General features: G+C 38.4%; 1 protein-coding gene across 2 annotated transcripts in view; it reads right to left on the bottom strand.

Moving 5' to 3' along the window:
- Nucleotides 1-626: 626 nt before the first annotated feature.
- Nucleotides 627-26,612, bottom strand: part of nab1b (NGFI-A binding protein 1b (EGR1 binding protein 1)) — a 39,908-nt gene continuing 13,922 nt past the window's right edge. For both annotated transcript variants that reach the window (XM_043692864.1, XM_043692865.1), the window contains exons 5-8: nt 24,838-24,957; nt 7,376-7,541; nt 4,285-4,437; nt 627-2,005 (exon numbers count right to left, since the gene is read on the bottom strand). In XM_043692864.1, coding sequence (XP_043548799.1) covers nt 1,899-2,005; nt 4,285-4,437; nt 7,376-7,541; nt 24,838-24,957 — 546 coding nt within the window. In that variant the 3' untranslated portion in view covers nt 627-1,898. The remainder of the gene's footprint in view (nt 2,006-4,284; nt 4,438-7,375; nt 7,542-24,837; nt 24,958-26,612) is intronic.

Below are 26,612 nucleotides of genomic sequence, written 5' to 3'. Positions count from 1 at the left end.
ACCACTAGAACAATCTATTCTCCCAGACATCCTCTGACCCTTGTAATGTTCTTTAAACTGAATTCCAAACTGAAACATTAATACTAACATATTATTGGTTACATTATTAGAGTATGTGTACTGTTGATCACCACTTTACAGTTTCTAACATTTTACAGATCAAAAGGGTTGAGGGAGGCACAGTTTAATCTATGTTCTAACATACTTTTGGCTAACGGTCAAGACATACTAAAGACAGTATTATAGCAACATCAGTACATTACAGGTCGAAGTTCAAGAGAACATTTCATGGCAACAAAGTACAACACAGTTTTCAAATTAGTTGAATTGTACCGTAGGGAATTGAGAGCAATTCCCTTTAAGAGCTAATCTGCTACTACAACAGAGTAATACTCTACAGCTATTCTTCAGTTAACTACAGGTAATATAAAAATGATACTCGACTTTGACTAAAATGTAATATGCAGCTAACAAAGTCAAATTACACATTTTGAACAGGAATGTACAATCAGCTATTGGAATCTTCTGTAATAATCAGCATTAGTTGTGTAATTATTGCATTTTAATCTGGGGTCTCCTCTTTAATGCTGTATTTATAATGAGTTATGGTCTGTCTGTAGTAAAAATACTACAGGGCTTTGGCTGCCTGTATGACCAGATTAAAATATCTGGACTTTAATCAATTAAATTCTCCACAACCAAAATGCAACATGATTTCAGACAGAAGGCACAGTGAACAAAGTAGAAGCAGAAAACAAAGCAAAAAGAAATAGAATTAACAAAGCAAAAAGAAATAGAATTTACAAATCTTTAATGCAGATTTGAATCTCAGCATTATCACTGCTGTATCCAATAGAAATGTTGCAAAGACAACTCTTCTGACTAAAGTCTGTGTCAACTATTTAAAATCAGTACCCCATCACATTTGAAAAAAAGAATGAGATGCAGCAATATTTTGGGAAAAGAATATTAGTATAAACTATGCAGTAATTCAAGTAAATCTAAGTAAAAACTTCAAATGGACAACGTATATGAACAGAAATAACTAATAAGCAATTCTGCATTTTAATTAGAAATGTTACAAGTTATGACCTATCCCCCAGTTTAATTAGGAATGTGAGAATTTCCTGATTTCTAGTCTGCCAACCAACTAAATAAAAATGCAACTTCTTGACATTTATTCTATTTAAGTAAGTGCATAGATACAATGCTCAAAATTTCATCACCACTTCAGATATGTGTGGACAGCTTTAGCAACCGTACCTGAAATATTTGGCAGCATTTGGAGCAACCTTTCATACATTCATTCTTTCCCCTTTCATTATACTGAGATTCAACAGTTGTACTTTTTTGTGGCCCATATTGGATTACCTCAACAAGATTAGTTCATCAAACCTCAGTTCCTTTATCCAATTCCACCCCACATCCCTTAATAGTGATAAACAAACATGTAAAGTTTTTGATATTATGTGTACTGCATCCCATTTTAGATCTGAATAAAAGTATATAACTATCAATAAGGGTTTATTAAACTATACGCTAGACTAGCTTATAGAGAAAAGCAATACATCATCTTAAGCTGATGCCTATTAAGAATTTTCAAGACTGGGTATCAATTTCTTCATTCCCAATCATTAAATAACATTAAATAGATTATTCATTAAGCTGTTTTTCTCACTGCTAAGACCAGCTGATTTATAGTATTTATTGAACATTTAGTCAACAATGAATTACCAGGTTGGAAATTATGCTGCTGAACTATCAAACCATCGTACACAGTAACTTTGACAAAACAGAAACCACAATAATGGAACACAGACGAGGCAACATTGGTCATTAAGGCTCTTGTTAGGGTGATTGCTGATGCCATTTTGAGAAACAGACAAATCTGGAGAAGGCTATCTGACATCTTCAGGCTCTATTTTGATAGGTTTGAATGCTTCATTCTTCTTTTCTGTGTGATTTAGGACTGTCTGACAAAACTCCTTCAAGGTGCCTATGTTTTCTGTTAAACAAATAAAAGTTTTTTTAGCAGTCTGGAGATAGATAAGCATCAATTATAATATGCATTTCATACAAGAAATAATGTCTGCTTCCACTGCCATTATCTGTGTAGACTGGTTGTAGCTTTTACTCATAAGTTGACATTTAAATGTTTGTGGTCTAACCACATTTAAAAACTCCCTTTTCTCCCCCCTCACACCACAAGTTATAGAATGTACATAAAATGTTATATTAACATAAACTGTTTATGCCATTATTTTTAGAATGCTAATAAAATGAACAGCAGTGTCTCAATTATGTAACATGCACTTAATTTAAATTTGCATTAGGTGGCTTTGGTGTTGATAATATCAAAATTGATTCAGTTTTGACAGAATTACTGCATGCTCTTTGTTTATTACTGTTTTCTATGCATCAAAATTATTTTTAGGTTAGTCCAGTAATCTCATCTGCTGGAAGATACATCATTTGTCCCTCTTCAACAATATATATTGCTCCTTTAATATTACTGAAAGTATGATTTGCACTGGACTGCTTAGACCATTGGGCAAATACAGCATATAAAGTTGATTCAAAGTTTCATTCACAAATTTGCTGGTGTGAATGGGAGAGCTGAGGTTAATACATACCAGTAGTGTTAAGAGCACATTCCTACCATAAGCAAACAGCTGAGGAGTTGACCTATCCCTGACTGATACCAAAAAGAGGTAATAGGATAAAATGCTCACTCCAAATCATTTTGGAAATACTTTAATTGTGCTTTTGACTCTGGGACATGGAAGACATGGAGTGTCATTTTAGCTGTCATTAGAAAAAAAAATCATCTCAGTCAGATTAAGATGGTGAAATAGTGGCAATGGCACAGATTGGTAATCCTGAAACACAGACTAGACTGGTGTCATGGGTTCAAATCCCACCACAGCAGCAGATGAAATTTAAAACTAATCAATAGCTTTTTTTAAAAAAAAAATCATTTGTTGTAAAATCCTATCTGGTTCACTAATATCCTTTAGGAAGGAAATCTATCATCCCTACCCAGTCAGATTTGTGTGACTGCAGACCCATAGCAATATTTGATTAGATTAGATTCCCTACAGTATGGAAACAGGCCCTTCAGCCCAACAAGTCCACACTGACCCTCCGAAGAGTAACTCATCCCTACCCTATATTTACCCCTGCCTAATGCACCTAACACTACAGACAAGTTAGCATGGCCAATTTACCTGACGTGCACATCTTTTGGATTGTGGGAGGAAACTGGATTACCCGGAGGAAACCCACGCAGACACGGGGAGAATGTGCAAACTATGGACCCAGTTTCCTTAATTTCTGATCATAGGAGTCCCACCATCGTAGGGTTAGTCTGCTGAATCTACATTGCCCTCCTCCTGTGATAAATATTCTTTTGCACAGCGACCAAAACAATACACAACACTCCACGTACATTATGGCGCTATATAATTGCAACATAACATCTTTACTCATGTACTCAAATCCCCTTGTGCTAAAGCTGAACATACCATTTGTTTTCCTATTTGCTTTCGACAACAGCATTCTAGCTTTAAGTAACTCATGAACAAGGATACTCTGGACCCTTTGAACATGAACATTTCCTAACTTCTCACCATTTAAAAAATACTCTTTTTCCCCCCACCAAAATGGATAATTTCAGTTTCTCACATAATATTCCATCCAAAATGTTCCTGTATGTTTACTTAGCCTCACCAAGTCCCCTTGAATTTTCCTTACAACTTACATTCCCACCCAATTTAATAGCAGCAAACTGGCAATATTACATTTGATTCCCATATATAAATTAATTACATAGATTATAAACAGCTGTGGCCCCAGGGCCAATCCAGTACCACACTAGTAAGAGCCTGTCATCCTGAGAATGATCTGTTTACTTGCTACTCTGTACTCTTTCAGTCTGCTAACCAATTTTCAAAGCATGCCAGCAGATTACCCCCAATCCTTCTGCTCCAATTTTCTTCATTAAATTCCTGTGTTATGAAAAGCCTTCTGAAAGTCTATGTTCACCACAGTTTTGGTTTTTCTTTCTCTATTAAGGCTGAGATCAGCAGTTTTTTTTGGCCTTTCGGAAAATCATGGAATGGAGAGTAGGTGTGAAAGTGGAATTGAAGCCAAAGATCAGCCATGATCATACAGAATGGTGATGCAGGTTTAACAGCATATGGTCCACCCTTGCTCCCATTTCTTATTTTACATCCATTAAATATCAATTAATTAACTGGCATCATATCAGCTTATTTACATTACCTGAAGAGTGAGACTCTCTTGGATTGCTAGAATAAAGTCTGCTTAATTCATTTGACACTTGCTTAGCAAGCTGTAGATCTTCTCTGGATACCATTTGCTGCATTATTTGCCGACTTTGCTGGTCAGCAATCCTGAGGTTCAGTGGTTTTTCAGCTGAAGATAAAAAATAACAATGTTGAGTCAATTAGTTGACCTTATTCTGATGTTGACCTTATTATTGAAAACAATATAACAAAAATGAATTACTATTACTGCTGCAAATCAAATATAGTTTGATTACTATTACTGCTGCAAATCAAATACCTATCCTATTTCGTTTGATAGGTAATCAAATACAACAGGACATAATTAAAAATTAGAGTTAGACTGGGAGTAGAATCAGGAATCACGTTGTCAACAAAAGTAGCAAAAATGTGCAAGTTTTCCCCCAAATAGCCATGGGTAATTGAAGTTTTCAAGACCAAGAGCGAACTAATTTGTCAGATGGAGTTACAAAGAAACAAAAATGCAAAGATGGGTCAATAAAGTTGAAGTGCAACTCAATTGTGATCTACCTGCACAATGAAGCAGCTCAAGGGCCTGAATGACCTACTCTTGTGCCCAGTGTTAACATTAGAACAGTTCTGAAGAATAACAATCAACATGAAACAATGCCTGACAGACGTGTTTCCAGCATTTTCTAGTTTTATTACAATATTTTAGCTGATGTAACCTGCACTTGTTAGGTTATTCCAATGATTTTCATTCTCTACATTGTAAAAACTATATGCTTTGTTAGACAATTAAGATATTTTTCATTATATTTTGCATTTGCAATATCACATCTCTCAGTTCCCAGTTCTCATTACAAACTGCTGCCTCAGCTAAGCAGTCAACTCACCCAGCCACAATGGCTATTGCTTTCTCGCCAATTGAAATAGTAGCAACAGTAGGGTGAGATAGAAAGCTAAGGTAATTAGGATATTTATTTTGAAATTACAAGGCCCTGTTTTTATTTAAAGTTTCTACATGAACTTATGGTAATTTGTTCCTCACATGTATTGATACCAAAATAGCCTAGGAGCTCAGTTGGCTAATTCAGTTCTTCAACCACTAATTACCATACATATAGTCACAGTAGGAAGGTCTGAAATGCAAACTTGTCCAATTTTAGGTGTGCCTCCTAAAATGCTAAATGCTATGCCTGTAACCATTTATTCTGATGACACGAGAGGTATAAAATCGTAGGGGCCAGCACAGTGCAACAAGGAACAAGCTGTGCAACACAGCAGTAAGATGCAGGTCACACTTCAGAGTCTCCAGCTGCAATGCAATTGTAACTTATTTTAAGGTGGAGACATGGAAGACAAATACAGTACTTACAAGTGAAATGGCAAAGGTCTTTCGCAAAGTATCCGTAAGGAGGAAACTTCAAAATTACCCATATATACAGTTTTATTTCATGTGTACAACACCTTTAGAAGAACACTGTAAAGCGCTTCAAACAGAAATGGGAAATGGAAAAATTATAGAGTCAGAGAAGGCAGTTTATTGTCAAGGAATTCGAGAGCAATGAAAAAGAAGAGGGTGGATATGGTAGGTGTTTGATGTTCAAGGCAAATCTGATTGTGGAATAACAAACCAGCCATGCAACATATGCAGATGAATATTCAGCTCTCAGGTGTATGAATTTGAAGAGGAAACCTGTACTGTGGAACTGCACAAGTCAGTTAACCACAAGTGATTTGGTAGGAGACAATGATGTTAAAGGTTGACCGAACAAAAAGTCATTTTTTTCCTGAAATGAGGAATTATTCTATTTCAGTTAATGTGTATGTTCTCAACCTCTCCCCTCACTTGAGGCATGGTGATCTTGAGGTTAAATCACTACCAGTCATATCTCTCTAATGAGAGAGCAGATCTATAATTCTGTAGAGCTATGGTGGCTTTACCTTTTCACCTGACATTGTTTTCACACTAAACCTAAATTGACACTAAATGTTGTCAATTATCTCAAGAGGATTGGAATATAAAAGCACTGATGTGCTACTGATACTTTATAAAGCTCTGGTTAAGCCCCATTTGGAGTACTGTGTCCAGGTTTGGGCCCCACACCTCAGGAAGGACATACTGGCACTGGAGCGTGTCCAGCGGAGATTCACACGGATGATCCCTGGAATGGTTGGTCTAACATATGAGGAACGGCTGAGGATCCTGGGATTATATTCATTGGAGTTTAGAAGATTAAGGGGAGACCTAATAGAAACTTACAAGATAATACATGGCTTGGAGAGGGTGGACGCTAGGAAATTGTTTCCGTTAGGTGAGGAGACTAGGACCTGTGGACACAGTCTTAGAATTAGAGGGGGTAAATTCAGAACAGAAATGCGGAGACATTTCTTCGGCCAGAGAGTGGTGGGCCTGTGGAATTCATTGCCACAGAGTGCAGTGGAGGCTGGGGCGCTAAATGTCTTCAAGGCAGAAATTGATAAATTCTTGATGTCACAAGGAATTAAGGGTTACGGGGAGAATGCGGGTAAGTGGAGTTGAAATGCCCATCATCCATGATTGAATGGCGGAGTGGACTCGATGGGCTGAATAGCCTTACTTCCGCTCCTATGTCTTATGGTCTAAACCTGATAATAAAGTGAAGACCACAGGACTCTGGGTATGTAGGATAAAGCTTCAGAAAATGTTTCCATATTAGATAACATGGACATGAATACACCTTCCTCCTCTATATTTGTTTTTGCAAATTATAGGAGTACAGCTGCAGTGAATTTATCCATTCATTACTCAGTACCCCAAAATTATGGGTGGTGCTAAGGGAAAAATGAGTCACATTTACATCTTAAATCAGAGATTAGAGTTGGGCAAGTATCAGGTTCACTCCGAAGTTTGCTGCTGCACCCACAAGCAAATAAAAGAACTAGTATTAAAATTAGTTATTCATTTAATAAAATGTGTATTATTGAGAAAAATCACAATACATTTGGTTTTGATTTAATGCTGGAAAATGTTATTTTCCTATTTCATCAAAAGCATATGGTGTGCAGTTTAGTTTTATGCAGAAGACTTATGTGGTAGTCAGTTAACAAATTAGATTGTGTACCTTGTCCATCGATGGTATCTGCAGGAGGGCTTTTTGAATTCTGCTCTTCAGAATACAACCTACAAGCTGTGGTAGATGGATGTCTCTCAGACACTTGAAACATGTCCCGTCCTGTTTGCTCACGTACAAGCATTATGTACTTTGCAGCTATTGATTCAAGTTGGACCTAAAAGAAATGAAAGAAAGTTTAATGATGTTTTAATATATTTCCTTTGCTTTCTAAACAGCATTTCCTTTTAAAAAAATATCTGTGAACAGAAAAACTAATCCACATCACAATGGATGGTCTCAACTGATTGCCACATTCATTCAAACTGCATTTTGAAAAATATTTTATATGTACTCCTGACACAGACATTTCTCATTCCCAAAGTATGCATAGAGTCAGAGTTATACAGCACAGAAACCAACCCTTCAGTCCAACTCTTCCATGCCAACCAGGTTTCTAATACTAAAAATTTTCAACTTACATATTTGACAATAGCATGATCAAATACTGAGCTCATTAATTGCTTATCCTTCTTACTAGGTATAATGTATTCTACTCAAGACAAAATAATTGTGTAGGTGGTATTACGACTTGTTCCGTCAGTACAGTCTATTCTTGGAGCAGAAAATTGCCAGGATGTATTTGGCAAATAAATTGTCCTTCAGAACAAAAATTGGTGACGAGCCGGGCTGAGAGTTGGAGGGGAAGCATTTCCCACAGCCATTGTGTACTGTGTACAAGCTAAAGTAGTGCAGAGTGCAACTTCTGCATCTAAGAGGAAGTAGCAGCCTCTAGAATTGTTGGCTGCAGCTCCAACAATCCCAGCACACCAATGTTCTATTGGGCACTGCCATAATTGTAGGCAGCCCATGCAAGAAGCCTGATGGATCCTGCAGTGAAATAAGTCAGCGGTCTGTGGCCAAGGATTAGGAAGTTAGGAAGAGTAGCAAGGTAGGCATTTTTAAAGTACATGGAAGAGGATACTGTCTTCTCATGGCGTTTCCAATGGGAAAAGGTCACCTTCCGAATTAGTACCTTTCTCCTTCCTGCCACTTTAAACACATTTCTGAAAAAAAAGAATCCCATTCCTGCTTGCAATCAACTTTTTTTTATGGGCTGGGCACTGGGTCAAATGAACTTTAAACAAGTTCAATTGTTCCTTAAGTTATTCAGTTGCATATAGTTTCAGGCAGCCAATTTCAGTGCCTGTTCACTCTCTATGATGAGGGCAAGCACAGGGGTGAGTAGGAAGTTGGTGGGATGCTTAACTGTCTATAATACATGGCCCCACCAAGAACACATCAAGTTGGGTCATGCAATATCCAACCCTTAGAACAGGACCTCAGGTAGGTGTTAAGGTTCCAGTTTTTATATACCAAATGCAGATGGAAAGAATATTAAAGTTTATATGAAGGAAGAAAGGAGGGTGGTGTCTTTTGCACAGTGAAGTGCCAAGCCTCCTCCATGCCTTCCTCAATGCTTGGCCTTTAGAATCTACTCCATTATCCCCCATGACTTAACTGGGTCCATTTGCACTTAGTTGAACTCAACAAAATAGACGACAACTATTCGCTGGCTCATTTCTTACCGCTATACCTTGACTTGAGTTAACCTGCCTGGTTTAAAATTTGAACAAAGCCTGCACTTAACTGGTGCATTCTCCAGTGCAATGCCTCAATCAGAGTTCACATGCCAACCAATCAATACTCTTCTTGCATAAAGTATAAATTACGGTTTTCCCCTTAAATTGTATTTGGATAAATTGTCCCAATGAGTGTAATATCAAAAGCTTTGGAAAAACATTTTTTTCAGTGACTCCGTCAAATGCCGATTTACAGTTTGAAAATTAAAACCAAGTGGATGCATTTGTAACTAAAACAAAATATGGACACACTCGACAGATCAGGAGGCAACTGTAAGAGAAAAACAGACTTGAGATTAAGGCCGATGACTCGACAATAAGTCTAAGCTCAATGGTTTGAAAGATTAACTCTGAGCAGAATTTAACAGGGAGCAGGCTGATCAAAATGCCCCATCTCTGCACCACAGAAGGAAAGTCAATAACCGGTTGACAGACAGAGAAGGAACCTGCGGTACAGCCATGACATGCTATGGGTGGGCTAAGATGATATACAGTGGGATTTCACTAAAATTGGAGTAAGTACCACACTCTTCAGCTGCAGGCCAATCTGATTAACTGGGAGTCCCAGCTGCCCTGGCAAGACCGGATTTTGTTAGTGGATACTACCAGGGCCAGCAACCAGTCCCAAGGAGGTGGCTCAATGGACCCAGTTAAGTCATGGAGGATAATGGAGTAGGTTTTAAAGGCCAAGCATTGAGGAAGGCATGGAGGAGGCTTGGCACTTCACTGTGCAAAAGACACCACCCTCCTTTCTTCCTTCATATAAACTTTAATATAAAAATGCTGCCAAACCAACAGTGGCATGGATAGAGTAACATTGGACAATTTATCCAAATACAATTTAAGGGGAAAACTGTAATTTATACTTTATGCAAGAAGAGTGTTGATTGGTTGGCATGTGAACTCTGATTGAGGCATTGCACTGGAGAATGCACCAGTTAAGTGCAGGCTTTGTTCAAATTTTAAACCAGGCAGGTTAACTCAAGTCAAGGTATTGCGCTCAATTCACCCATAATGATTTCTTTAAATATGGTGTGCAGGTTGCTGATTTCAGTATCGACCCACTCTTTGTATTTGGGGGTCAGCTTGATGTGGGTGAGAACATGATAACCTATGCACCTACATCTTATTTTAAATGCTACTCTGCTAAAAACATTCCTGTCCAAGGAACACAAAATCCAGCCCAGATGGAAGGGCAATTCTGTAAGATTGGGGCACAATGCCTTCAGTGAAATAATTATACGAGTTCAGCTACCCAGTCTTGTGTGTGACCAAATTCAAATTATAGGTGATAAGAGACACTAAGTCAAGTCCAGATGTTTTGTTACACAGGACAGGGCATACCTCATTCTCACTTTGCTTGCCTCTTTAAAACAAGCTAACCATTGCACTGGGAGAGTCACTAAGTACACAAACACAGCACAAGGCCATTGAGCCACTGTGTCTGTTCCAGCTCTTTGAAAGATCTGTCCAATTACTTCAACAGCCAGATTCTGTCTCCACTTCAACTGCTTCTCCAACTTGAAAATTTGGGCTGAATTTGAGCTCTCAGACTAGCATCATTGCTGAGAGCCCAGAAATCCACTGATCTGTTGAAACATCTGATCCCCAGCAAAAACAAAGCTTGAATGACTGCTCTGTCTCTGATCTCTGCTATCAACTGCACAATGTTTATTTACACAAGGTTAGGAGATTTCAAGTACCTGCAGTTAAGAATCTGGATGATTGACACTTTTACTCCACTCTGGTAAATTGACTTGAAATGGAAAGTAATGAATGAATTATGTTTAAAAATCCTATTGCCACTATAAGATTTTTTAATTCTTAAATAATGTGAATTGGTCAATAGGCGTGTCAATAAATTGGCACAGGGTTATATGGGGTCATGGAATGAGTAGGGCAGCATAGCTTGACATAGGGAGCAAGAAGACCTTTCACAATGTTCCTCATGCAGAATATGGTTTCCCCCTCCAATCTCTGTACTGCCGCGAACCAGAACGCTTCAAAAAGATGCCCCAAACATTATGACTTATGAGCCCATGTACAGAATCAGTCCATCTCTTGTCACCGGCTACACAGGCTGGAGCTCCATGTTTCTGCGCTCAAGTGGTGACTAGAGTGACTGAACTACATCTGTGTGGCAGAGAACTATAGTACATTCAGGGATGTAATAACCATAAAAGTTAAGGACAAGCAGACAGATAGGAAATAGGTGACCACCAGGCAGTCTGATAAAACAAGTAGGTAGTACATGAATTCCCCAGAGGACTCACACACTAATTTGTTTTCTGGTCTGGATATTAGTGAGGACAATAGTTCCTTAGAGATGTGAGGAATACCCATGGCACCTGAGGTGGCACCAGCTGTCCAGGAGGGAGGAAGAAGGGCAGTACTAAAAAGTGATTCTTTACATAGGGAAACAGGTGTTTCTTGGTGCCAGGGTCAGGGATGTCCCAGAAAGTGTGGAACATTTTTCTAAAGAAGGGTACGCAGTACACATTGGCACTTAGAACATATGTAAAAAGGACTTGGTTCTGCAATTGGAATTTAAGGAGGTGAGTAGAAAATCAACAAGCAGGACATCTAAAATAGTAATCTCTGCATTACTTTCAATGCTATGTACAAGTGAATACAGAAATAGGAAGATGTATCAAATGAATGTGTCGCCGAAAAGTTGGTGCACGAAGAAGAGTTTTATATTCCCAGGGAACCAGTACTTGTTCTGTGAAAGACAACACCTGTACAAGTCAGGCAGGTTGCACCTGAACAGAGTCAGATTTGAATTCCTCGCAGCATATTTTGCTCGGTCAATTATGGAAACTTCAAACTAATACAGCAGGGGTGTGAGAAACAGGAAAGAATATTCCAGAGTAATACCAGGATTCACAAAATGCTAGAGGCAGATGTAACTAAATTAGAGAACTGTAAATTAATAGGTGGAGTCAGAATAAGGGGGAAAGTAATGAAGACTAAATCAGAGTTACGTTAAATGTATATGAATGCACAGAGTACAGTTAATAACACTGGGAAATTATAGGCACTGATTTCCAAATGGGATTATGTTGTTGTGCCAATAATGAAGACCTGGCTCAAGGGCTGAAATGGACGTTAAATATTCCTGGTTACAATATGTTTAGAAAAGATAGGATAGGAAAGAAAGGAGGGGTTGATGCATTTTTGGCGAAAGGGGCATTGCAGTACTGGAGAAAGATGATGTTTTAGAGGATTCAAGGACAGAATCGATTTGACTAAAGTAAGGAATTAGAAGGATGCAGTTATATTGTTTGGTATAATATACAGGGAAGTATATAGAGGAACAAATTTACAAGGAAATAACAGAAAGGTTTAAAACATCAGAGAGTAAGGCAGTTTAAATACCTGCATATTAACTGGGATAGTGGAAGTATAACATGCAGCAAGGGACAAGCATTTCTAGATTGTGTTTAGAAGGATTTTATACACTAGTATGTGCCCAGTCCAAAAAGAAAGGATGCATTGTTAGACCTAGTTCTTGGGCATGGGGTATACCAAATAGATTAAGCAACAATGAGGAAACATTTATGAGACATGGATCATTGTTTCACAGGGTTTAGGAAGGTAGTAGATAATTATATTGCACATTTCAGGATAGGACTAATTAAGTGGCGAACAGCAGACATCAATGGAGTAAGAACAGAGTTGGGCTGAATGGACTGGAACCAAAAGATGATGCAAAAAAACAGCAGCTAAACAAGAGACTACCTTCAAAGAGGAGATGGTTTGGGCACAGTCAAGGTATAATCCCTCAAAACGAAAGGTAAAACAAACAAATCCAGAGCTCCTTGCATGATAAAGGGGTTAGAAATTAGGTTAAAGAACAAAAAAGTGTATTTTTCACTGTTATCAGGTAATTAAGTCAAACCCAAGCTGAATAAGTAAGGTTCAGAAAGAAGATCGAAACGCAAATATGAGACACAAAAGAGATCATAATAAAAAGACTGGTTGCTAACAAAGGAAATCCCAAAGATTTCTATAAAGACGTCAATAGTAAGAGGGTGGCAAAAAAGTGGGGGCAAATTAGGTAACAAGAAAAAAGGGATTTACACTTTGAGGCACAAGATATAATTTATGTGCTAACTGAATAATTTACATCTATCTTATTTTTTTTTAGATTACTTAGATTACTTACAGTGTGGAAACAGGCCCTTCGGCCCAACAAGTCCACACCGACCCGCCGAAGCGCAACCCACCCATACCCCTACATTTACCCCTTTAACCTAACACTACGGGCAATTTAGCATGGCCAATTCACCTGGCCCGCACATCTTTGTGACTGTGGGAGGAAACCGGAGCACCCGGAGGAAACCCACGCAGACACGGGGAGAATGTGCAAACTCCACACAGTCAGTCGCCTGAGGCGGGAATTGAACCCGGGTCTCTGGCGCTGTGAGGCAGCAGTGCTAACCACTGTGCCACCGTGCCCTTCCTGTCACTGTAAGGGTTTAAACTTGGTTAAAAGGAGGTATTGGGTAAGCTGTCAGTGCTCAAGGACAGTGAAGGAAACAAAACTGGAAATACAGATGCACAGGCATATACTTTCCAATTGCCCCTGAATTTGGAGATGCACCAGAGAATGGGACATTTTCAAACAGGACAATTCTTTCGAAGAAATTGTAAAGATTGGCCCAACAATTACAGACCTGTCATTTTAACTTCAGTATTAGGGAAACCTTTAGAAACAATTATTCAGAATATAATTAATAATCATAAATTTAAAAATGTAGATTGATTTAGAAGAGTCAGCACGGATTTAAGGGAAATTTGTGTCTAACTAACTTGGCTTTTTTTTGAAGAGGAAACAGAGAGGGTTGAAGAGGGGAAAGATTATTCAGCTGGCATACATAACTTCAAAAAAGTGTTTGACACAGTGTTGCACAACACACTTGTGAGGAAACTTCCAGGCTATGGAATACAAGGGATATCAACCGTGTTATAAAATTGACTGAGGGATAGGAAACAGAGAGTAATGTTAATGGGCATTTTCGGTACTAGGAGTTGGTAGATATTGGGAATATTTGTCATATGTATAAATGATTTAGGTCTTTGAGTGCAGGGAACAATTTCAAAATTTGGGGATGACAGAAAACTTGGAAAAATTGTAAGTTGTGAGAACTTTAAAAGGGCATGATGGAGTGGATGGATTGGTGGCAAATGAAGTTCAATTTGGAAAAGAGTGGAGGTAATATACTTTGATACAAAGAACATGGGAAGACAGTATAAAATATAGGTACTATTCAAAGGATAGGCATGAGCAGAGAGACCTGGGCGGGATGTGTGTGTGAGATAAATATGTATATATGGCAGGACAAGTAGAGAGAATTGTTAACAAAGCTCACAGTATTTCAGGTTTAATAAATAGGTGAGTAGAGTACAAAAACAGGGAGGAGTTGGTGTGGAGAAGAGAAGGAAAGGAAATGATGTGAAGTATAACCTTCTTTTAAACAGTGAATAGAAATGACCTGGAACACTCTGCCTAGGGCAGTAGAGTTGATCAATGCGTTCAGATGAAAATTAGACAGGTATGAAGAAAATAAACTTTTATGTTTATACGAATAGAGCATGAAAATGAGATTGATCTACCAAACTCATCTGCTTAATAACATCCTTCTGTGCTGTAAATATCAGGCTGTGTTATTCTGAAGACTGTAACAATCCTCCTCAGAGGATCATGTCACTAATAAACAGTGAAACTACGCTTTTTACGGTCAAGTTCTGTTAATGACTAAAATAGCTGTGGATTAAGAAACAATCTTTGAGAATCACCACTGCACACTTCTCTCCAATCTGACAAGTGTTTCACTAGTATATTCTACTTTTTAGATGATTATGTATCCACAAAACTCATCTGCCTTTAAAATTATTAGCTTTATTTTGCCAAGAAGTCTATTAAATTCTATTTTATCAAATGCCTCCTGAAAATCCATATGCCAATCAACTGCAGCACTCTAATCTCCATTGTTTCAAAGAAAAAGAGGATTAAGTTTATCAATCAGAAATTCCTTTAATAAATACAGGTAGTCCCAGAGTTGTGAACGAGTTCCATTCTTGAGTTTGTTCACAAGTCAATTCGTATGCAAATCTGAACTCATTGCAGGACAATATAAAGGAGCCATAACTACAGGAAATGTTCATACATCAGATCTTTAAAATTACACATAATTGTGCCTTTCACTTATTAGTCCATGTTTTTCCAAATGACAATTTATTTTGTTTGAGATTTGTCACGTAACAAAATACTTTCCCATTTGTTTTTGCAATAACCTATTTTCACTCCTTTAACTCTTATTTCCTTTTTCAGTTTCCTCCTTGTTGATATTAATCAAAATTTTGCTGGGTTAGCCTAAATGAAGTTAAATGAAATGTGGAGAAAAAGACATATGAAGCCTGGTGAAGACCTAATGATTAAAAATATCACTAGTTTTAAGGGTTTCTGTGTTTTCCTAAAGGAATGTGTCCTTGTTTAGATTGGGTATTGTTACTCAACAGTAGTGGACTGAACTATCACAATAACTCTGAAAAAACTGAAGTTTGGTTTAAAACAGACACAGTGAATCAGATGTGATAATGTGGACTACTTATCAGCTGAATGTGATAGTAATAGAATAGTGTGGTGTAAATATCATGTGGTTGATTGGATGATACAAAGCATAAGCAAGAGGTCAAAATTTATGAAAAGAAACAGATAAGCCTCTTTGCAGGCAGAGGCAAGGAGGTCCTATTGAGGTAATTGATCAAACCAACATGGAAAGCATGACACATACCTGTGGTCAAATTAATCATTTGCAGGAGACTACATCATGTGAATATTTAAACACAGCTTCCTTTATAGAAAAAGCATTTAAAAAGTTTGCCTTACTGCACAGTTAACTTGCACAGGAAGGAAAGGTCATCTGACCAATGGCTGGATATTGGGCCAGAACATGATGATCGCCTGTTCTGGTCTGGTCGTTAGACAAGTTCACTGAAACAGATCCACTTGCAATTATTAACACTAAGGGTGAATGTTTTGCAGTTTTGTTTGTAGTGTATTTTGATTTAGTAAACAATATTGAGTATATTTCAATGTTAGAACTACCTTGTGCTATTGCTATTCAGAGTAAATTCAACGGACCAGGGAAAACGTGAGAATAAAAGGATTCCAGGGATGGCGGGTCTGACATATGATGAGAGATTGACTAGGTTAGGATTGTTTTCACTGGAGTTCAAAAGAATGAGGGAGGATCTCAGAGACACAAAAAATTCTAACGGGACTAGGCAGCGTAGATGTGGGGAGGATGTTCCTGATATTGGTGCGTCCAGAACCAGGGGTCACAGTCTGAGGGTTCAGAGTGAACCATTTAGGATGGAAATGAGGAAACATTTCTTTATCCAAAGAGTGGTGAGCCTGTGGAATTCATAACCACAGGAGGTAGTTGATGCCAAAACATTGAATGTATTCAAGAGTTGGTTAGATATAGCATTTGTCAAATGGGATCAAAGATTATCGGGAGAAAGCAGCATTAGGCTATTGAGTTGGACGATCAGCCATGATTGTGATGAATGGCAGAGCAGGCTAAAAAGGCTGAATTGCCTCCTCCTGCTCCTATCTTCTATGTTTTTATGTTATATCCTGTGCTTTCTGTATTCAGCTTGATTTTCATTTGAATTATGATTTTAACATTTATCAGGCTTTTCTGTTTCATTTAAACTACTATGAGGTAGACATGTGGGTTACGCAGTGGCACAAAAAACAGAGTGTGAAACAAAAACAGAAATTGCTGGCAAAACTCAGCAGGTCTGGCAGCATCTATGGAAAGAAACTAGAGTTAACGTTTCAAGTCTGGTGAATCTTCATCAGAACAATGTTTAAATTCTTCATCAGGAAATGTGTGACTTGGCTGCCTGTTGTGTAGTGTCTGATATACAGTTCCACTAGTCAATACCACCTGGATTGCACATCTACAATTATGTACTTCATCATCCAGGGGCTTCTAATTTTTCAGTGCCCTTCTTTTCCTTTTCATGGGAATGTGTCCAGCTTGTATATGATCTATTTTTTTCTTTACAAGCCCCTCCCCTAACATTGCTAATTTACTATTTTTATTCACTTTTGAATGTGGCCCAGCCAGCATTTATTGCCTATCCCCAAATAGTCCTGAGAAGGTGGTAGTAAGCTGCCTTCTTGAACCATTGCAGTCCATTTGGTGTAAGTGTGCCCACAATGCCATTATGGACAAATTTCCAGGTTTTGATCCAACGACACTGAAGGCACAGACATATATTTTAAAGTCTGGATAGTGAATAGCTTGGAGGGGAACTGGTGGGGATGTTTACATGAACTTGGTGTCCCTGTCCTGCTAGATGGCAGTGATCATGAGTTTGGAAAGTGCTAAGGAGCCTTGATGAATTTCTGCAGTGTTATCTTGTAGATAGAGTCATAGAGATGTACAACATGGAAACAGACCCTTCGGTCCAACTCACCCATGCCGACCAGATATCCCAACCCAATCTAGTCCCACCTGCCAGCACCCGACCCATATCCCGCCAAACCCTTCCTATTCATTTATCCATCCTGATGCCTTTTAAATGTTGCAACTGTACTAGCCTCCACCACTTCCTCTGGCAGCTCATTCCATACACGTACCACCCTCTGCGTGAAAAAGTTGCCCCAATAGTGCACTCTGCTGCTTCTGATGCTCATGGTGGACAGAGTGAATGTTTGTGAATATGATGCCAATAAAGGAGGCTGCTTTATTCTGAATGTTATCAAGCTTTAGAATTTTTGGAACTGCACTCCTCCAAGGAAGTGGGGAGCATTCCATCACACACCTGACCTGTGCCGTGTAGATGGTGGACAGTCTTTGCGAAGCCTGGAATTGAGTTGGTCACTGCAAGATTCCCAGTCTCTGATCTGTTCTCGTAGCCACAGTACTTAAAATGACTAGCCCAGTTCAGTTTTGACTAATGGTAACCTCCAGGAGATTGTTAGTGGAGGATTCAGTGATGGTGATACCATTGAATGTCAAGAGGGAATGGTTAGATTCCCTCTTGTTGGAAATGGTCATTCCCTAGAACCTATGTAATGTAAATGTTACTTGCCACTGGTCAACGTGAATATTATCCAGATCTTCTTGTATTGGGCATGGATCACTTTAGTATCTGAGGAGTTGCAAATGGTGCTGAGCATTGCGCAATCATCAGTGAAGATCCCCACTCCTGACCTTATGATGGAGAGAAGGTCATTGATGAAGCAGTTGAAGATGATTGAGTCCAGGGCACCACGCTGAGGAACTCCTGCACAGATGTCCTGGAATTGAGATGACTGACTTCTAATAATCACAATCACCATCTTTTGTGCAAGGTATGACTACAATAAGGTTAGGGACTGAGTGGCTCTGGCAGAACCCAAACTGGGCATCAGTGAACAGGTTATTGCTGAGTAGTTGCTGTTTGATAGCACCGTTGATGACACCTTCCATCACTTTACTGATGATGGAGAAAAGTTGATGGGACAGTAATTGGTTGAATTGCAGTTGTTCTGCTGTTTGTGTGCAAGACATACCTGGGCAATTTTCCACATTTTCGGGTAGATGCCAGTGTTCTGGAATGGTTTGGCTATGGGTGCAACAAGTTCTGAAGCATAGGTCTTCAGTACCAATGCCAGAATGATGTCAGGGTCCCTAGCTTTTGCAGTATCCAGTGCCTCCAACTGTTCCTTCATATCACGCAAGTGATTCAAATTGGCTAAAGACTGGGTAACTGAGATGCTGGGGACCTCTAGAGGAGGCCAGATTTCACATTCTGATCCACCTGATCCAGCCACCTTTCCAGTTCTCAGAACATAGCTCTCTTTCAGTTAAGCATTTTCACATTTGATTTCTCCTTATCTTTCCCAATATTAACTCTAAAACTATTGATAACAATCACTGTTTCGCAAGCATTCTCTCACTGAAGTATGCTTTACTTGCCCCTTTTCCTACCTTGAAATTAGATCTGATGCATACTTTCTTCCTTGTTTGCTTGAAAATACATCAGGAAAGTTTTTTAGTGATAATTTCAGAGATTCCACTTCAGCATTTTCCTGTTTCAAAGTTTCTAAAACGTTAACTGATATTCCTCATCATTATTCTATAATTCCTGCACAGTTCTTTAAAGTGTCTGCAAATTTGCACCCCCACTGGTGGCCTTTAGTATACACTGGCAATATAGCAGTTGTACCAACCAAATAAATTTGTTCATTGGTCAAATGAATCAACTCTTTCTCAGGCTTCTTAATAATGCCTCTCAAACAACCCTCCCCGCTACCTTATTTTCGCATCATTCCTGAATACAGCTACAGTCAGAAATGTTAAGGAACTCCCCTTTTTTGAGCCAGGTTTCAGTTATTTCCAATGTACCATGACCCCACGTGCCGACCTATGCAGGGATATCACTAAGAGTATTTACCATTCTGTGCAATTTCACATAAGCACTGTAAACTCATCTTTGTCTGATCTACCCTTTATGCCACTGGTGCACTCTTTCTAGGGCAATAATCTCTCTCCTGAGAGATGAATACCAAAATTTACAAAAAACAGGTTAGCATTGAACGGCCAGCGTTGCCTGGCTGCTGTTGTGATCTTTTGACAGCCGGGTCAGAATAACACGGTGAAAGACTGCACGTAGGCCCCAATCTCACCTGAACATTACACACGGTCCAAGGAAACCTGCATTCAGAGGGGGAAAAAGGTAGAGAATATTGGGAGTGGGAAGGTTGGGGCAAAAATCTTCAGAAAGGCCCTCTCTATTATTATTTCACCTTAAATTCTCTGCCCATCACTGTATCAACTTGAATGGTTTGGGTCAAAGTGATCACTGTAAACCTACTTTGGGAAGCTGCTCCATTATTTGTGGGGAGAAAGAGTTTCACAAAACATGGGTTGGTGGGATAAATATAGGTGAAGGGTTAGCTATGAAATAAAGTGCATGGATGCTAAGATCTTCATTGAGGCAGCTTTTTGTAAGAAAGAGAAGTGTAATATATACTTATGGACAAGGGAGTAAGGTGAACAAAATAATCAGAAGGAGACTGCCACAGAGCTGTTTAAATTGTGATTTGATTTTGTTTAAAGTTGCAACACTTTTGGGTGACAATGGAAGCTGCAGTTTGTAATGACATATTGGACATGTCATCACCCTCAGCAGCCTAAAGATATGAGTCATTAGAAGAGTGTGACATTTTAAATATCAGCCCAGCAAATTTTCATGATTTTCCTATTAGAGTCATAAAGATGTATAGCATGGAAACAGACCCTTCGGTCCAACCCGTCCATGCCGACCAGATATCCCAACACAATCTAGTCCCACCTGCCAGCACGTGGCCCATATCCCTCCAAACCCTTCTTATTCATATACCCATCCAAATGCCTTTTAAATATTGCAATTGTACCAGCCTCCACCACTTCCTCTGGCAGCCCATTCCACACACACCACCCTGTGTGTGAAAATGTTGCACCTTAGGTCTCTTTTATATCTTTCCCCTCTTACCCTAAACCTATGGTCTCTAATTCTAGATTCCCCCATCCCAGGGAAAAGACCTTGTCTATTTATCCTATCCATGACCCTCGTGAATTTATAAACCTCTATAAGGTCACCCCATGGCCTCCGACGCTCCAGGGAAAGCAGCCCTAGCTTATTCAGCTTCTCCCTATAGCTTAAATCCTCCAACTCTAGCAATATCCTTGTAAATCCTTTCTGAACACTTTCAAGTTTCACAGCATCCTTCCAATAGGAAGGAGACCAGAATTGCATGTAATATTCCAAAAGTGGCTTAACCAATGTCCTGTACAGCTGCAACATGACCTCCCAACTGCTGTACTCAATACTCTGACCAATAAAGGAAAGCATACCAAACGCCTTCTTCACTATCCTACCTACCTGCGACTCTACTTTTAAGGAGATATGAACCTACACTCCAAGGTCTCTTTGTTCAGCAACACTCCCTAGGCCCTTACCATTAAGTCTATAAGTCCTGCTAAGATTTGCTTTCCCAAAACGCACCATCTCGCATTTGTCTAAATTAAACTCCATCTGCCACTTCTCAGCCCATTGGCCCATCTGGTCCAGATCCTGTTGTAATCAAAGGTAACCCTCTTCACTGTCCACTACACCTCCAATTTTGGTGTCATCTGCAAACTTACTAACTATACCTCTTAAGCTCACATTCAAATCATTTCTATAAATGACAAAAATGGCAACCAGCACCAAACCTGTAGCACTCCACTGGTCACAGGCTTCCAGTCTGAAAAACAACCCTCCACCACCACCCTCTGTCTTCTCCCTTTGAGCCAGCTCTGTATCCAAATGGCTAATTCTCCCTGTCTTCCATGAGATCTAACCTTGCTAACCAGTGTCCCATAGGGAACCTTGTTGAATGCCTTACTTAAGTGCATACAGGTCACGTCTACCGCTCTGTCCTCATTAATCCTCTTTGTTACTTCTTCAACAAACTCAATCAAGTTTGAGAGACAGGATTTCCCACACACAAAGCCATGTTGACGTAAATGCAACAATTCCTCTGACAGTGAACTGAACAGAGTGGTCAGGTATCACCAAGTCCTAGAAGTGCAAGACAGTGAACATCAGAGCTGTTTGATAAAGCAACATCTTCAGTAACTACTTTTAATTTGTCAAAGTAGTTAGGTCAGTTTTTTTTAAAATCAAATTTAAACATTTATTTTTCCTAGTAAGTCTTTGCAATTCACTGTTCTTAAATTTCTACTTCTAATAAAAACACCTTCATTGAATGCAGCTGGTTAACAAACTATAGAATGAAAAATGTGAATGCAGTTCAAGCTTTCCTGGAGGACATGGCTTATAAATCTCATCCATATTTGGAAGTAGAAACTTGGGCTGGGCTTTTTGTGATATTCGTGTGCAGGTTGATGTCAGAGTTGATGCAGCCAAGTTTGGCCCAGCCAATCAGCTGGACCATTGATTAACTGAAGGAAGTGTTTTTAGAGTTCAAAACAAAAAAAAAAATAGGATTTCTCAATTTAACCAGTGCATTGAAGATCACATATCAGGATTCCATATCTAAAGACAGAAATGTGATTCTGGAATCAAAATATTTGAGAGCATTGATAACATATTTTGATGAAAGTTGCAACACTTGCAGCATTTGCATAATTCAGATTTATTCCAGTGTTTCAGAATATTAGTTTTAGATGAGATCAGTTTGCTGCTGCTCCTGTCACTAAAGCTCTTGTCTTTGGTATGCCATGCTTGTCTATCTTGCACCATCCTCACACATCTACTGTAACTCATCTGCACTCACTGTCTAACACCTGTCATCCAACCATGCATCAGTCGATACCTCTTTCTGGTGGCTCAGTTTTGTCTTCTAAAAGTAACCTCTGGTAGTTTTTCAGCTCTGATCAAACAGCCAAAATACTGACATTTTCAATTCTGTAGACATTTTTTAAGAGTTGTCTTTGCTCTTGCAATTTCAAGTACCTCGACATTTGTCTTAAGGTTTGTATATGGAATTTAAACATACATCTTAGAATCCACATTTGAAAGGCCTCTATTTTCTTCCATAGAATTTTCCTTATTGTCCAGGATTCTGAGACATACAGGAAAGAGGATAGAATGTAATATCTTATGAGAACAATCTTGAATGTTTTTCTTATTAACATCTTCATAAATTTCTTTCTTTCTTTCTAACTTCGACAAAGCTCTCTGATTGGGTTTGCTTTTCAATACTATAGATGGAGAGCACTGTAACAACTTCAATACAGATATTTTAACATTGTCACTTCTTCAGTCCAGATTGAGAGTTAGTGGATCAACTTCTCAACCCAGCTTTCTTATCTCAGCAATAAAGTGAAGCAGGCCTCTGACGCTAGCAGACACAGATTCAGCACTGTAAACACAGGAGCCAACAGTCACTGCTTTATCATGATCTGAACTATGTATCAGACTTGGGCATTGGTTCAAAAGAGAAGACATATGCACCTATCTTAAGATTTACTTAATGAATTTGAAGTCAATAAAGCAAAATTCAGTCAGAATGCAAATTGGTTTGTAAACTTATTTATCAGGAGAAAGTGAGGTCTGCAGATGCTGGAGATCAGAGCTGAAAATGTGTTGCTGGAAAAGCGCAGCAGGTCAGGCAGCATCCAGGGAACAGGAGAATCGACGTTTCGGGCATAAGAAGGGCTTATGCCCGAAACGTCGATTCTCCTGTTCCCTGGATGCTGCCTGACCTGCTGCGCTTTTCGAACAACACATTTTCAGCAAACCTATTTATCACCCTTAGGAACAATATTCTTTATGAGTTTTATCACATTCATATTTGGTAACATATCTACTTAGTGAAGTCATCTGATAAACAGCATTTTCCACGTTTTCATTTCAATTTTTTTTTGTTTACAAATAGAACATTTCTAGACACCTTTAGCTTGGCAAGTTTGAAAGAGGGGCAAAGCATTTTTTTTTGTACTGTATTTCCCTTCTTCCACAACAGAGGTTAATTAATTCTTGACTTTGCTTGTCAAATTTTACAACTGACGTCATCTGTAGATATAAAACTCATACTAAGGGGAGGCATTGGAAATCTACCATCACGTGAGATTTTGAGCATTAAATTAATTGGTGTAAATGTTCCAATCACTAACTAATGCCCCTAATTATTCTGACATGTTCTTCTTCATTTTTCTCTCACCCATTTTTACCCCATTTCACAGTATCTTGATTTATCTTCACTTTTATAAGGAGGTTGGAGATGGAGGGGTTTCACTTTAAGCTAAAGTCTCAATATTTCCACTTCTGAACAATGATTCTGTTATACTAAACATATATCTGATTTTGCCTCAGAAAAGTATTTGTATGGCTCAACTAAAATTCAATGTATTTCAAGGGCAAAAAATTTAATCTTCCTCAAAGTGTAGTGAGGTAAGAATTAAGTGGAACCAGGTTGAAGTGATTATTAATTCTGTGGACCAATATACTGTTCTCATCATGCATGAAGTTGGATGTTCCAATTTGTAACAACCAAGGTCCTGCTAAGAGAAGCTGTCTTTTTTTATTTGTGCATGTGAAGGTGAAGTATTGGAAAAGCTTTATTTATAATGCAACCCTTCATTAAATGACAGCAGAGCCATTCTTTTTTGTTTAAAAAGGCATTATATCAGATATATATTCACATCATGTCGCAAGACAACACAAATATCTGCACAACTTAAGGTTGATATGGCATATATTAATTATGGGCTTTTTTTTGTAAATTCATGAGCTTATCGAATGGCAGAATTCATACGTTCATATTCCCAAATGTTATTGTCTGCACCATTCTAGAGCGCTGCAGCCATAACATATCTCATGGGATCAGTTCTACTTGCTGTTTGCTCACTCCTTAGTGGGATGTACAATTCTTGCAGAAACACGTCATCATGACGCAGTAACTAACTAGCCTAGATTTCAAATACAAGGGATAAATATCTGAAAGCAAAACTTGTGGTCTACACCATTAAGGTCACCATCATCCACTGTCCTGCAGAGGTACTGCAGTGGTGTCAAATCATATCAGAGTTTAACAAGAAAATCAAACCCGAAGGTTCTGTAATCATTTTCATGCTCAAAATGACTGTGTTCGTGACATTTAGGAATAAAAGAAAAAGCTCTTAGTCATCAAAGTTTACATGGAATCCAGGCTAGAACCTTCAGCATAGATTAATCTATCGACTGAGGCACTTATTGTTTTAAATATCTATTCGTATAAAGATTTGACAACAAATACAATTTGTAAGATTTTAAAACTTTGCAATTTATTACCTGAATATTGCGCATCATGGTATCATCACCTTTCATCTTGGCAACAGCCATTTGCTCTTTTAATGTTTCTTGTCTGTGTTGCAAAATCTGCAGTGATTCTTGAATATGTACAGAACCATCCTGCAAAATACAACATTAAATGCTTCATCATCAAAAAGGATTTTCACATCAATTAACTAAAGTTATCGGTAAAGGTAATGGCTTAGATTTTGCCAAAAAAAGAATTTAAAATGTGAAGTCATTGGTGCTCATTTGAGAGAGCAAACAGCACAGCAATTTCCAGCATCTGCATATCCTTTGGTAAATATGGAAATCAAGATTGCTGTCTGATTTGGCCTGTTCTTCCTCAAACTTCACAAGACTGAATCATCATTGAAAGATTTGGCATTAAAATACATAACAGGCAATGAAGAAGTAAAATTTAACACTGAACGTGCCAGGAAAATATTTAAGGTTGGTGCATTCAGGTGTAAGCAAACTTATAAATGTTATGATGAGTCCAATTACTGCCAAACACTTTAATTGTAAATACAATTTTACAAATGTAGAGCTGTTTTCTTTAGAATGTAATTATGGTTGGAAAAGTTTTCTTAAAAAGGATTACATAAAATGTTATTTTTTACTTGCTCTTTCTCAATCAGATCTTTCTTTTGTTTTCTATTTATCATTTTATATCAAATCCATACTTCCTGGTTTAGACTCTGTGTGTCTCAGTCATGATCTTCAATCTAAGTGATTGAAGAAATAAAATGTGCATTCCCGAACATACACACACCAGAGATCTCCTGTACAGAATCCATGCTGAAAACGATTTCTAGAAATCAAAAACTGCAATTAAGAAGCCTAAAATAGCTCTGGACAGCTGTAACCAAAATGAATGGTACCATTTTGTTTTACTGCTGACTAGAAAATCGAAGCCATATATCATGCTTCTATTCTGCAGCATAATTGTGAATTATACGAAAATCCTTCAGAATGCCAAGTTACTTTTAAATAAAATGTCCCACAAAACACAAGAAAAAGCCAAATTGGAAATTTACAGCTGCATAGGCCACGTCAAGTATACTTTGTCTATAAACTTTAATATTGCAATATGTTGTAACATTGTTGCACAATAACTAGATTTCCATCTTTTGCATCATAGGTGGTTACATTCCTCTTTCGTAATGCATGAGATATAGGAGCATTCGGTTCATTGAATGATAGACTAGATTCAATGGCAGCCTCAACTCCACTTTCCTGACTCATCCCTGTATTCCGATTGTTTGAAAAGCTGTCAACTACAGCCTTGAGTATACTTAATGAATAGCCTATTCAGACCTGTGCAGTAAAGAATTCCATGAATTCACTACTCTCAGGAAATGGTTCCTCATGTGTCTTAAACAAACAAACTATTATTCTGAGATTATGCCTCTGGTCCTAGAATCTCCCACACTGAAAAACAACCTTTCAACATCTACCCAGTCAAGCCCCCTTCGATCTTACATCTCATAAGATCTCCTCTCATTCTTCTAAATTCCAATGAATACAAGACCCAACCAAGTCAACCTCTCTTCATAAGAAAATCCCTCCATACCTGGATCAGCCTAGTGAACCTTTTCTGGGCTGCCTCCAATGCCAGTTATGATAAGAGGAAGTTGATGTCTGAGCAGAGCCGCGAACGAATTATTATTACATAGGAGGATTCATGCTGTGAGCATATCCAAAATTACTGCCTGCAGTATTTCACGATCAGGAAACAAAGCTTGGAATACAATTTATTTTGCAGAGAGACA

The sequence above is a fragment of the Chiloscyllium plagiosum genome, chromosome 7 (genome assembly GCF_004010195.1).
Source record: "Chiloscyllium plagiosum isolate BGI_BamShark_2017 chromosome 7, ASM401019v2, whole genome shotgun sequence".
Classification (NCBI taxonomy): Eukaryota; Metazoa; Chordata; class Chondrichthyes; order Orectolobiformes; family Hemiscylliidae; genus Chiloscyllium; species Chiloscyllium plagiosum.
The sequence above is the reverse complement of the archived record's forward strand: the minus strand, read 5'-3'. Positions and strand labels throughout refer to the sequence as shown.